Source organism: Juglans microcarpa x Juglans regia, chromosome 7D (genome assembly GCF_004785595.1).
Source record: "Juglans microcarpa x Juglans regia isolate MS1-56 chromosome 7D, Jm3101_v1.0, whole genome shotgun sequence".
In the NCBI taxonomy this organism is placed as follows: Eukaryota; Viridiplantae; Streptophyta; class Magnoliopsida; order Fagales; family Juglandaceae; genus Juglans; species Juglans microcarpa x Juglans regia.
This window is the reverse complement of record NC_054606.1, coordinates 7,977,919-7,991,815: the sequence shown is the minus strand read 5'-3', so window position 1 is coordinate 7,991,815 and position 13,897 is coordinate 7,977,919. Positions and strand designations below refer to the sequence as shown.

The window sequence follows — 13,897 nt, the reverse complement described above, 5'->3', positions numbered from 1 at the left end:
ACCTCAAGCGATAGATAACATTGAAGAATTGCAAAAGTATTTGACCCCATAGGAACTTTGGCAAATAGTACCAGCTCCATGAGAAATGCTCATTTAAGGTCGAGCATTCAAAAAAATAAATAAAGTGATATTTGCAAAAAGTGCTCAATGATCGTAGGAGCTCGAGCAAAATGTATAAACTCCATTGGACCTAATGCTTATGTGGGAGTTCGACTCCCAAGCATGTAAAGCGGACTTGATCTTCGTAAGTATTTGATCCTTGATCAAATTGGTCAAATAACATGGCAACTCGACTCCCGAGTATATAAAGCGTACCAAATCACCAACAGCATCTCACTCGGGGGTGAGCACTTTGCTCACATCCCAGCAGAGTGCTCACACCCCATCTCAAAACCACGACAACTACAGTGCCACAACCAGAAATCTCCATCTCAGAACCATCAAGATGATAACTCAAATACCTACAAAAAATCTTCATTTTAGAATCATCAAGCCGAGGACAAAAATACAAACTAGAAATCTCCATTTCAAACCCACGACAAAAAAAGCATCATGGGTCTTTGATGCGAAAGTGAAGATATTTTTGGTTGCTTTATGTTTCCATCTCTACCATTGTCGTAGGTCAAGCCATGGTCTGAGGTCACGTCGACATGGTCATCCATCTCTGTCGTGGGTCACGCCATGGTCTACAAACAAACATGACTTTGCAATTTCTCTAAAGAAGAAGAAGTTTGAAGCATGAGTAGAAGAAGAAGTCTGAAGCATAAGGATAAGAGAAAGAACAAAAGAATGAAGAACAAAAATAGAGTAGATGGAGAGTGAGGAGTGCGAGAGAAGCTAAAGATAAAGTTGGTTATTGAGATTTCTAGTTGTCGATTGGTTTGATTTGGATTAGGGTTGTTTTTGCTAATTTGATTCGTTGTGTGTATTTTAGTCAATTTGGATATGTGGTAGGGACATTTTAGCTTAACCCGGGTCTCTTGCAAGGGCACTTTGGTCGAATCACCATTTGTAGCAATAGCATTTTAGTCCCATATGGGATCTATAAAGGGACATTTTGGTCTAAGTCATCACATAAATTCCTAGATTGTAAGCTCTAAAGTTGTTCTTTTATTGTAGATAGAAATCGATAATTGAATTTATTGCATTTGGTGGACATGATATACTTGTGTGTGTATATGAGTACTGCTACTAGGTCATCTGGAACTTACACTCATATGACCCTTTTGACGTGGCACCACCACATAGTTCTACGTGGTTTATTAAAAAACACAAACAAACATAGTCAAATCAAAAGGTTGTCCAAAAATATAAAAAGGAGGAAGATTGAGGCCTCGTTTGGTTACACAAATAAGATGAAAGTTAAATAAAATATTGTTAGAATATAACTTTTTAATATTATTTTTGTTTTGAGATTTGAAAAAATTGAATTGCGTATTGTATTTTGTGTGAGAGTTTTGGAAAATTAAGCCTGTGCAAAAAAGTTATGGACCTGACCCGCCCAATCCACCCAATAAATTCAGGTTGAAATTAGATGCAGGTCCAACCCGCTAGTTATCGGAAGAAACCGTAGCCTGTTTGTCTCTCTTTCACTTTCTCTCCAGCAAAAACCCTATTTTGTTTGAAGGGTTGGAGACTTTTGGGATCTGCAAAAAAGTCCAGGTCAATTTTCTATATCCCATCCCGAAGACCACTCTCTCTCTTCCGCAAGCCATTTCCAAATTCTCATCTCCGACAGCAACAACAACTCCATCCAAGAAAGGAATCACCATAGATATGGAGCAAGAAGACATGCAATTTCTTGGTATCTTTGGTGTCTATAGAGAAGCATACAAGATCATGATCTTCTCATGGTGGAAAATCTTGAGCCAGATTACCCTGGCCTTGGTCATCCCTCTATCTTTCATCTTCTTGGTTCACATGGAAGTCTCAAATCTTCTCTTCTCGAGGATCATCCACAATGAGATAGTCCTGGACGAAACTCGAGCCAGAACTCCAAAATACAACAAGCTCACAGATGTCCTTACCTCTGAATGGATCACTTTCTGGCTTTTCAAGGCTGCCTATTTCACTTTACTCCTCATTTTCTCCCTCATCTCCACCTCTATCGTCGTTTACACCATTGCATGTATTTACACCGGCCTGGAAGTAACCTTCAAGAAGGTCATGAGCGTTGTCCCAAGGGTCTGTAAACGGCTTATGGTCACTTTGATATGCACTTTCATCGCCTTCTTCGCTTACAACATTGTGGCTTTTTTGATCGTGATCATATGCTTAGTTGTCTCAACCTCGCACTCCCTCGCCTCCCTTCCATATGCCTATTCCTCGAGTGGTCATTCCCGATCAAGCTCTCTCAATGCTCTCTTGTCTCTCGGCCACCTTTTCCAGTGTTTTGGACGATTGGGTTGCGGCCCAAACCCGAGAAGTGACCGATTTTTGGGTGTTGGGTCCACCGTCCAGGTCTATCGCAACGGGGGAGGTGTTGGGTGTTGGGCGTGTTGTTTATTGTTTAACATTGATTTATGTCTGTTTAACATGATTTGTACCTGCAAAGGAAGGGTGGGTTTGGGAGGGGCGGAGTAGGAGGAAGAGGAAGAGGAGGGAGGGACGATGTGGGAGAGATAGAGTTTGCAGAAGCTTTATAATCTAGTTTGGACCACATTGGAGCAAGAGAGGGGCGTATGTATGCAAATGAAATTACGAAGGTGAAGGATCTAAAGTAAAAAGAACATGTTCGACCTGATTTGAAATTTTTGGGTCGGGTCGCGTTGATGTAGGCTTTCCTTCTGGTCTGGTCGGATCGGATCCAAATTTAGTTTGCACGGGTTGCTGTGCAGGCATACGAAAAATTGTAATAATTAGATAAAATAAGATAAGATAATTTGTATAACCAAACTAGGTTTCCTATACCTTCTTTATATTTTCAATTTTTTATAATAAATCATATGATGGTACCACGCCAAGAAGTAAGTTTTAGATTTTCAAGTAAAGGGAGTTATCCATGACTAATAATCGGAACAAGGATACTTGATTGGATGCAGCCTCCATTGATCATGACTTGCTTTACCGCATTTATGAATTAAATTTCTTTGTTTAATTATTCCGGTTTATTTGGATCCACTCAACATTCATTTCCGTCTAATTCAGAGTGTTCCAAAACATGTTCCTCCTCTCATGGTTCATCAAGTGCATAGCTAACAGAGCTTGGGAGTAACGTGTCTTCACCATTGATTATCTTGGCCTGTCTTATCACTAGACACTTAAAAATACACTACAATAAGCAGTGTAAATGAAGATTCTAACATGTGCCATGTCCAATATTCAGCACTTGAATATTGGTAAATAAGTTAAACGTAACAAATAATTTTTTAATAACTTGATGTCACATTATATGATGATAGAAAATAATAAATAAAATATTGATTAGTAATATTTCTCTTTTTAAGGATATTCAGCACTTTCACCCGCAACGTGGTTCTCTCTCAATGGACTTCCATAAAAGCGAAAAAGACCTTTATTTTATTTTGTTTTATTTTATTTTTATTGTGGTTATTTATTCGGCTATGTTAGGAAATATTGATTCAAAACAAAGCTTTGATTCTATTGCCATTTTGTAATTTTATTTTCATGCACTGTATTTATTGCAACGTATATTTTTAAGAAACCTCAACTCTTTTCTTGTATTTCTCTTTTTAATGTAATAAACTACTTATATAGAAAAATATTCTTATTAGAGAAAAAAAGTGGATGATTAGATGTGGGACGTGAGTGGCTCCATCTTAATTCCTAAAATAACAAGAGACCGATAAATAGTTTAGATTGATTAGTGCAAATGCACATTTTCTATTATTTATTTATTTATTTTTATTTCAACCATTTTTATATATTTTTAAATATTTAAAAAAAAATAAAAAATATTATTTCACTAATAATTACTTCCTTAATAATTAATTAAACAAAATAAAAATCACAATCGATCAATTTTATCGGTCTAAATAGCATTTTCCAATTAACAAAATCCACACGATCTCTAATCATCTTTAATTACCAGCAATTATCTCACATTTTCTCTTATTAAGTGTTTTTCTCTCCGACTTCTCTCAAGAAAAGAACCACCCAGCCCGCTCCCTTTCCCTCGGCGCATTCTCTTCTTCGTCAAGAACACTATATTTCTTCTAGCTTTTTATTTTCTTCTTTTGTTTTATTTCCCAACTTAGAAAATATTTGATTTATCGCATTCTAGTGATTGGACTACCGCATGCATCAGGCCACCATATTCGCCAGTCACCAATATTCAAAACTTTAGTTGAAAGTGTCGACAAATGATCGGCGTATGGATCGGACATGCCCCCCAAGCCGTGCACTTTCTCCACTCATTGATGCTTATTCCAACTTTTAGAGGCCGCATACGTGGCACAAGTGAAAATTCCACTCCCAGATCTTTCATATTTGAGTCATTTTGCCCCACCCCTCTTATTAGTGCATGATTTTCTTTATGCACAGCTTGTTAAGATATAAAATAAATAATAAAATCTACTTCTTTTCATTAGTTTAAATTTTTGAGACAAGTAATAATTTCAAATAGTATCAGAGTCACCCCACGTCTAAGGCCATGTTGCGACGGTTGCAATCGTGCGACACGGGGGTGAAGTCGGCATGGTAATGTTCGCCCGGAGCTAGGAAAAGACCTAGCGCACTGCCACCCCGTGTGAGCGCCAGTATCATCGTGGATGTCGACTGCGGAGCATGGTGGTTGTTATGATCCCACATCGACTAAGTATGTGATTGGTTGATGGTTTATAAGCCTCTAAGCACCCTTCCCTTATAAGTTAATTTTCAAGGGTGAGTTCTACCTAGTAGGTTCATAACGCATGGTATCAGAGCAGAGGTCCTGAGTTCGAACCCTGACTATACACTCTATCTCATTTAATTAAATATTCTATTTGTTGGACCTACTCATTAAGGAAAAGTCTGGCCCACAAGTGAGGGGAATTGTTAATATATAAAATAAATAATAAAATCTACCTCTTTCTATTAATTTAAACTTTTGAGACAAGTAATAATTTTACAACCGCATTTGTATCCTAGAGAACCGTCGTCAATCTAGGTCTCCGATTCTAGATATCGAGCTATGTTTCAGTTTATGTAAATGTGTGGAGAATTCTTCAACAACTCCAAAACAGTTTTATGTAAATGCTTCTTTTCCTAATGCTGAGATCCTACGAATCCATTAATTGGATTGCGGAGACACTACTTTAATGGAGGCTTTGGCCAATGATCATGGGCTAAGATTTATTTTATTAGACAAATTATTCATTTATCTTTAATTATTTTGATTGTATATACTGCAAAATAATCTTCAATTACCTGGTAGGCTGTAGGTAGGTAACACGATTATTATCGGTCGATCTTCTTGTAAGAAAGAATAAAAGGTGAGAGCAAAAAATAAAAAATAAAAAAAGAAAAAATAACAGGCGAACACATAGACAGGGCAAAAATGTCGTTGTTGATGGGTATGAACGTAATTGCAGCACATTACTAGGGCACTCGAGCGTCTCTCTTTACTCTTCAATTGTAAGCATCGAACGGAGTTCCCTCGCCCTCCCATTCCATGGCCTAGACTCCGAAGTCACCCACTCCCTTTTCAGTCACATCACCTAGATTCCTACACCATCTCGGCCAAGCACTTCTTGCACTTCCTCACAAACCCTAGAAAATGTCGGGCGGCTTCTTCCGGGTAAGTTTGTATACACGTTAACTTATTTCCCCCCCCCTTCTTAGATCCGAGCCTAATTGCGTTAATATTACTCAGATCTTCGCAATTGAATCCTTTAACCACTGTTTCTTGCGTAACTCTTTGGTTTATATAATTTTCTTTATGTATCTACATGCAAACCGAAACCCTAGTTGTGTCTATGTTTAGGGTACTTCGGCCGATCAAGACACTCGGTTTTCGAACAAACAAGCGAAGCTGTTGAAATCGCAGAAGTTCTCTCCTGAATTAGAGCATCTGGTTTGTTTTCTTTGCCTTGAATGGATGTCTCTTTTTCATTTCCTTTTGCGTTTTGCGGGAACAAGAACTACATGTTCTGTATTTGTCTGAATTTTGCTTCTAAGTCTGGTTGTTTCAATTTTTTTTTTTCTGGTTATGTTAATTGCGCATAGGTGATGTGCTTTGTGTATTAGGTGGACATGACGAAGGTGAAGATGGATGTTATCAAACCGTGGATTGCTAATCGGGTGACAGAACTTCTCGGGTTCGAAGATGAAGTTCTTATTAACTTTATTTATGGTCTTCTGGAGAAAAAGGTAGTCATGATAATCTAATATATATATATATATATATAGTTAGCAACTTCATTTATCTTAATAAACGAGTTATTTCTATGTAGTTTTATTTTGTATGCGCTATTCAGGCTGTTTTTATATCATAACTACTAGTAAGTGGTACACGAGATAGGGTTCTAACGTTGAGATAAATAAAAGCAGTAACACTTGGTTACTAACTGCCCCAAGAGTTAGTTGATACACCAGGGCTTCGGCTTTCATGTTAGTATGTGTTAAGAATAGTGTTTCAATGTTGTTTATCCTGATGCAGGAAGTGAATGGAAAGGAGGTTCAAATATCACTCACAGGATTCATGGAGAAGAATACTGTGAAGTTTATGAAAGAGCTTTGGACGCTTCTCCTTAGTGCGCAGAAGAATGTAAGCGGTGTTCCTCAGCAGTTTTTGGATGCCAAAGAAGAAGAAAATAAGAAGAAGAAGGTATTAATTTTTTCACTGTCATGAATGCTTCTTGTTTGACCATGCAGTGTCTCTTTCATGACAAAGTTGTACTCTTTAATGGGTGGTTTCAGGCTGAGGCAGATAGGATAGCAAATGAGATTGAGAAGAATAAATCTAAGGAAAGTAGAGAACTTGAGCAAGAGAGATTGAAGAAAATGGTTAGACTTTTATTTTTCATGCTGGAGTTGCATTCGTTAGATCTGGGTGTTTGGTTTTAACTTTCGTTTGTGTTTTTCATGGCATTCAGCTAGCTTCTGCAATTATTTGGGTTCATGTCCTTTACCTCAAACTACTGTAGGACGACATAGCTGAAACGAGTGGAATTAACCCTGCTTTGGAGCCAAACTTGAAGCCCAGGGCTTTGAGTAACCTTTCTAAGGATGAGGAAGAAGCTGACAAGAGGAATAATGGCGTGAGAGGAAGGCACAGGTAAAGGATAGGAAAACATTTTTACTACCAGCTTTTCCATCTGGTATAGGCAAAGGACAGGGAAGCATTTTTACTACTAGGTCTTCAATTTTTTACAAATTTTTTGTTGTTCCTTTCCTGTCAGTAATTTTCATCATCCCTTTTTAATGTTACAACCATCATATATATCAACATTCTGCATTCGTAGTACGTTATGAGTCTTCTGTGCATGCATTTACCACATATCCATTATATGTCTGCAAAAAATACTGTTTGTTTCCCCCTCTATATTTCTTTAATTTCCCTCTTCCCATTCCTCCTATAGTTTTGCAGATGGCTCTATAATTTTTCTTTAACATGTTGCTTTCTTTGCTAGCATGCATACCTAGCCATCTTCAGGTGGTGCTTTTGTTTTTTATTTTCTTTGGTTTTTCTTTTATGAAAGAGTGGAGGGGTCAATTTCCCTTTTGTGTATGGCAAAAAGTTACCATTTGTGCGTGTTAGGGTCAATATCCCTTTAGTGTACGGCAAAAAGTTACCTGTGCATGTTAGAGTTTCTCATTTTGTAATCTATTCGAGAAAGTAACTTCAGAATTTTTATATTTGATGAAGATGTGGAATACTACTAATCTGTGAATCTCTTTAGGGTTTCCGAATCACCACATCCAGCCAAACGTTCCCCTTCATCCCCTCGGTATTTGTTGTCACTCTGTTTTGCTTTCATTCTTTGCTTTATGTTGCTTGAGGGAAAATCATTGACATTATTGTTTCTTGTGCAGAGGCTCTCCATCTCAATCAATTAGCAGATCCTTTTCTAATGCCAAAAGCCATTCGGAGTATGATTCTATATTTTCTAGCAGTAATCATACTCATTATCAGTTTATTATGGCTAGAAGACTTCTTTTGGTCATTCTGTCTCTAGTGGGCATTTGATGTATTACTTGATTATTTTTAACGATCATAGTGTTAGTTTTTCTTTTCATCCTCAAATGCATTTTCTGACTTATTCTCAGTGACAGACACAAGTCAAGGAGTTCATCTAGATCACCTAAAGCTCGAGGGCGATCTATTTCTGTGGGTAGGGTGTACCGTTCCCCACTCAGATCTATGACACCTCATCGAAGGCATTCACCTTTGCATTCCCGCTCTCCTTCAAGACGGAGATCATCTTATTCAAGGCGAAGATCTAGATCACGCTCACATTGTAGATCACCCTCTCCAGTGAGGCGTCGGTTGCGCTCTCCTTTTCGCCGCAGGTCACCTTCTCCATTTCGACGCCGTAGGTCTCCTTCTCCAGTTCGACGCCGCAGATCTCCTTCTCCTATTAGGCGTCGCAGATCTCCTTCTCCTGTTAGGCGTCGAAGATCACCTTCTCTTATTAGGCGTCGAAGATCACCTTCACCTGTGCGACGACGTAGATCACCCTCACCTATTCGACGTAGATCACCCTCACCTATTCGACACAGATCACCATCTCCCTTTCGAAGAGGTTCTCTTGTACAACCACAATATCGAAGGTCTCCTCCCCGACGCATCTCTCCACTTGTGCGGCGTAGGTCACCTATACCCAGCCGTAGGAGATCATCGACCCCGTCCTTGCGTAGGTCTCCTTCACCCTACAGATCAAGTTCTTCATCTCCTATACAGCGTACATCTCCATCACCAATCAGGAGAAAATCTCCAATGCAACATAGGAGCCCAATGCGATCCCCCAGAGAGAGAATCAGGTATTATTTTGGACATGGTTGTTTGTTTCCTATGTGATATTCTGTTTGGTTAGGTTCCCTTATTCTGTATACTTTGGGTTTCAAGTTGGTGAGACTGCATGGCTAGGTGTAAGGAGTGTATTTATGATTTTGTTGTGGAAGTAGAAGATATTTCAAAGCTTAAACCCCTTATAGCAGCTCCCGTTGCATTTGAAATGGGTTCTGGCTTTTGTGTTTGCCTTAATTTCTTATTGATATCGTGGTCAACGTATGAAAGCTTCAAGTATTTTGTGTAAATCTGTGTTACAGGACACATGAAAAACTGCCGCCCCTGGCAAGGCGATCTAGTTCTTTGAGGTCTCCGCAGAGGGATCCGGGAGTTCGAGGTGATATCCGCAATAAAGTGTCAGTTTCAAAGTCTTCACCAGAGAGGTCTTTATCTGTTTCAGAATCCCCACCACCGGCTAGAAACAGGGTTCATAATGAAGATAGGAAGTATTTTTCATAACTTCAGTTTTTGCATTATTATTTTGACTATTCTGTTCGATGTGTATACTTAGGTCACTTTGGTTGCTTGCATAGGTCATTTAGTCCACGTCAGAGTCCTGTTAGGCAAACCGGGAAGCAAGTGAGCCGTGATGGCAGCTTCAGTTCTGCACAAAATCCTCATTATGACAGTCTAGAAACAAGTGAAGAAAGGGAAGAACCTAACTTTGTGAGGTTAAATTGGAACTTGAACCTTTTTCTGATTGTCCATTAGCATTGTCTCACCACAATGGAATGCTTTGAGTTTGTTAAGTATCTTGAGTGATGCTGGTTTTGTAGGGAGGATGTGGATCATACATCAAAGTCGTCACAGAAAAGGTCCATGCATTCATTTGCTGTCAACAAACAGAAAGATCCACCTATCAAGATACGTTACAAGGATGGACTTGCTCCTAAAGGATTAGCAGATCATCAGGTTACTGAATCCCAGGCTGCTTCTGATACCATGGAATTGCGAAGGAAAGGAGAGGAAATAAGAAGGTATACTTGTCTCTATAACGTATATTATTGTGCCAGCCTGACACCTATTCTTATGCATTAACCCATGCATCTGAAATTATGAAACTTTTCTGACAGTGATAAATCTTCTGGGAGGGCGGTTCCTCCCGAATCTTCAACATTGTATAAAGACTCTTCGGTAGGTGATGGGAAACGTCCATCATACCCTGGAGAAAGTACTGATGTGAAGAATCGGTCTCGTCCAAACAATGTTAATAGCAATCAACGTGATGCAGATGATGTTCAATATTCAATTGGAAAAGTTGATCATAATAATCAGACTGCTCCATATGATTCCAGTTCTGAGAAAAGTGATAAGCTCAAAAATGAATATAAGAAAAGGAGAAAGCATAAAAGATCAGAGAGGAAGGAGGTTGATTCAGATGATGATGACAGTTACGATTCTGAATTGGAGGATAGGAAGGAGGCAAAGAGGAGGAGGAGGAAGGATGAAAAGAAACTGCGGAAGGAGGAAAAACGTAAACGGCGTGAGGAACGGCGTCGGAGAAGGGAAGAGCGGCGTGCAGGGAAGCTGAAAGTGAAGAATCAGGATGATGTTTCTGGTTCTGAGGTTGAACATACTGCAAGGATGGAGTCTAATCCAAGCGATGATGAAGAGATGCAGTCTGAGCAGAAGAGGCTTGAGATTGAGTTACGAAAGAAGGCTCTCGAATCACTTAAAGCGAAGAAGGGCATCAGTCACTAAAATTTTTGCTGCCATTGGAACCTTAAGCTGTTCTTTTTCTTATGCCATTTTTTTTGTCTTTAGTTTCTGTTGAACGTTATGTTTTCAAACTTGCTAGGAAATTTATGCTTGAAATGGTATTGGTTACTGTTTGATGTATTTTATGTTTACTGCTGGCAGAGGAAATGGATAAATGAGGATTTCCTGAGCTATTCTCTTGAGTGCAACTTTATGCAGAACTTGCTGCTTGATTTTCTGGTAATAATTGTCTTCCCTTGGTTGGGGACTTGAAATGTTATGTAGGATATTTTAGTCATTGGATACAAGGCATCTTTCTGCTGTTGATGGTTGCTAGTTTTATGTGTATTTTGATTTAGATTTCAAAATTTTTCATTCCATAAGATTCAGTGGTGTCAATTGTGGTTCAAAGTAACGTTGCAGGGGAATCTAACTATGTTGGTAGGGAATCTTTCTTTTTCTTTATTATTTTATTATTTTATATTTTGTGCGATTGTAAGACCAAAGTTAGCCTGAAGGTCCCGTAGTTTTCGATAATTTGAAGTTGATACTAAATTGGGTTTCTGGTCAATTGGTAGATGAAAATAATGTCAACTAGATGATTTGGTTGAGCAGACAATATGCAGATCTACATTCTGAACATCAATTCAGGTGAAGTGTTTTCATTCTTTTATGGGGCTCTTTAAGAAGAACAACTCTATCTTGTAGGGGAATCCTCTTTGCATGCGTATGGTAGATCCCATCTCATTGTACTTTGTTTTAACCTCTATGGTTGGCAGCTTGAGAGTTGCTCGGACTTTGTTTTGTGAAAATACTTCATGGTGCTATTGCTCTTGGACTCATCCTGTCCCGATGTTGATATTTGCTATAAAGTCTGCAGAGATGGCATCATATATGCATATATGATTAATTGTGTGAGAATAGGTAATACTATTTGTATGAGCAGTTGCTTTTGCTTCCATGGTTTGTGCAGATGATTCATTTTAATCCAGTTAAGAAATATCTCAATAGTATTTTTTTAATTATGGCGTGGACATGCTGTTTGGCACGCACACAGTGATATTAGTGGTTTCTTTCTACCCCGCAGTTTCATTCCTTTTCATATCATCTTATTTCAATATCCAATTACTATTTAAATAAAAACACTCTTCAAGTTCTCTTTCATATATTTTCATCTAGTTATTACTAATTAGTATAACTTTTTCAGATTTCCGTATAAAATATAAAAAATAATTTGATTTTTTTAAATTTTAAAATAAAAATTATATTAAAAAATTATATTCCAATAATATTTAAACTTTATAATATTTTTATTCTACTTTTTCTCTTATTTCTCAAAACTTAATAAAAAAATTTTAACTCAAATTATTTTACTATTATTTACAAACTATCTTATTATTATTTACATTTCATCTCATCTGAATATCCAAACGAGGCCTTAGCCTACCAGGACTTCATGTTGGTAGAGGCACGGTTTTTGGGTAAAATTGATGCCAACCGAAGACTGAAAAGTGGGTGGCGGGGGGGGGGGGGGTGTAACCGGTCAATAGGGAGGACGAAAACCTGCCGTATCGACTCTGGCAGTTCTCGATCGACGTTTGGTTCCCTTGGATGCGAGCTGCTTCTGAGAGAATAGAGAGAGAGAGAGTTGCAGAGGTTGAGATTTGAATCGGGAAGAAGGTTGGAAATAAGAAGACTCATATCGAAACGATGTCGTTCTACTTAAGTTTAAGTGGAATAACGTCATTTTGATTAGGGTATATTAAAAAAAAAAAAATAGTTTTACCTTTTCAGTCAGTTCAGTGGTCCGTCCAGCTTCCAACCGGGATCGAGCTGCTGAACGTCGATTCCTTCAATTTTCCATTGCACGCCGGCTGGTTCCTGACGCGGTCGGTCAGTTCTTGTCAGTGGCAGCTAGCCCCGTCGATTTTTGTTCAGCCCTACCTTTTATATACTGATGTCATTCGAGCTTTTAGTTTTCATGCACCTCTCCATTGTCTTTGGGGATCTAAGAAGCTAGAATTTGATTTTCTAGATTAATATAGTTTTGAGGGGAAAGTATATAAGAGACTAGAATACGACTTAGAGCACTAATATTGGTTTCTCTATATGTATTTTCAAAATCATATCTTTTGAAGATTAATTTTGCATATCAAGAAAAACTTTCATATTGAATTATGCTTATTTGAACCAAATATATATAAAATATTATTATTTTTTTATTTTTTTCTTAAAATTATTATTTTTATATATTTTACAATTAGTATTTAGTACCATGCCCTCAAAAATACCAATTCCATATATTTAAATATTACTAATTTCATATATCAAAACGATCAATTTTATCAATAAATATCAATATGTATTAAAAAACACTTTGTATTGTCAACTTAATACTAATTTCATATATCAAAATCATCTTAATACAATTTTCACAAAGTTGATTTTAATGGGTAGAAGAGAAAAAAAAGTAAAATAATGTTTGGAGATTGAATAGTAATGTTTCTTTAAATTATTCATAGCTATGCAAAATTTTGAAGATGTATAGTCTAATGTAGACTAATTTAGAGAGATTATGTAAATATGAAAATGAATATGAAGATGTATAAGCCATTGCCAATGCTCTTAGGTGCCATTTGGATATTGGGATGAGATGAAATAATTTTAGATGAAAGTTGAAAGTTGAAAGTTGAATAAAATATTATTAGAATATTTTTTTTAATCTTATTATTGTTTTGTAATTTGAAAAAATTGAATTGTTTATTATATTTTGTATAAAAATTAAAAAAAATTATAATGATAAGATGAGATAAAATATTTTTACTATCCAAACGAGACTATACTGATTTATTTTAGCTTTTTTACGTTATATGCCGTTTCAACTCAAAAATGGGACCCGGAAATTTTCCCCGTGGGAGATTAGGCTGATTAGCCGTTTATGAACTTTTATGGACTGAACGTCAATTTATAGTTCTCGTGTCTGCGTTTTTTGTGCAGTCGCTTTCTGTGATCTATTAATAGAAAAATAGTCACGATTTTTCCCCACTTGCGTAGTTTGCAACGGCTGGAATTTTCGTTTCAGTGTATCTGGTATATTATACATTTGTTTTGATCCAAATTCTTGCCTCTTTCGGCCAATTTCGGATTACATTCCGTTTCGGATTGTTTTAATAAAAATTTTGTAAATTTCTTGAGTTTAGATGGTATTTTTGTAAATTTAATATCTAAATATCATTCATATAAATTTAA

General features: G+C 37.2%; 1 protein-coding gene across 5 annotated transcripts; it reads left to right on the top strand.

The window, feature by feature from the left end:
* Positions 1–5,569: 5,569 nt before the first annotated feature.
* Positions 5,570–11,668, top strand: LOC121239129 (serine/arginine repetitive matrix protein 1). 5 transcript variants are annotated; one of them, XR_005935242.1, is made up of 16 exons: positions 5,570–5,737; positions 5,924–6,013; positions 6,187–6,309; positions 6,599–6,766; positions 6,859–6,945; positions 7,086–7,216; positions 7,842–7,889; positions 7,975–8,031; positions 8,209–8,922; positions 9,211–9,396; positions 9,484–9,621; positions 9,727–9,927; positions 10,024–10,888; positions 11,033–11,089; positions 11,227–11,299; positions 11,428–11,668. XR_005935242.1 is itself a non-coding variant. In XM_041136273.1 (13 exons), the coding sequence occupies exons 1-13, from the start codon at positions 5,717–5,719 to the stop codon at positions 10,649–10,651; spliced, it is 2,592 nt and encodes an 863-aa protein (XP_040992207.1). In that variant the 5' UTR covers positions 5,570–5,716; the 3' UTR covers positions 10,652–10,946. The 5 variants fall into 5 exon arrangements, 1 of the variants encoding a protein (XP_040992207.1); XR_005935243.1 differs by lacking the exon at positions 11,033–11,089 and having other exon boundaries at positions 8,215–8,922; XR_005935244.1 differs by lacking the exon at positions 11,033–11,089 and having other exon boundaries at positions 9,211–9,333.
* Positions 11,669–13,897: the final 2,229 nt, after the last annotated feature.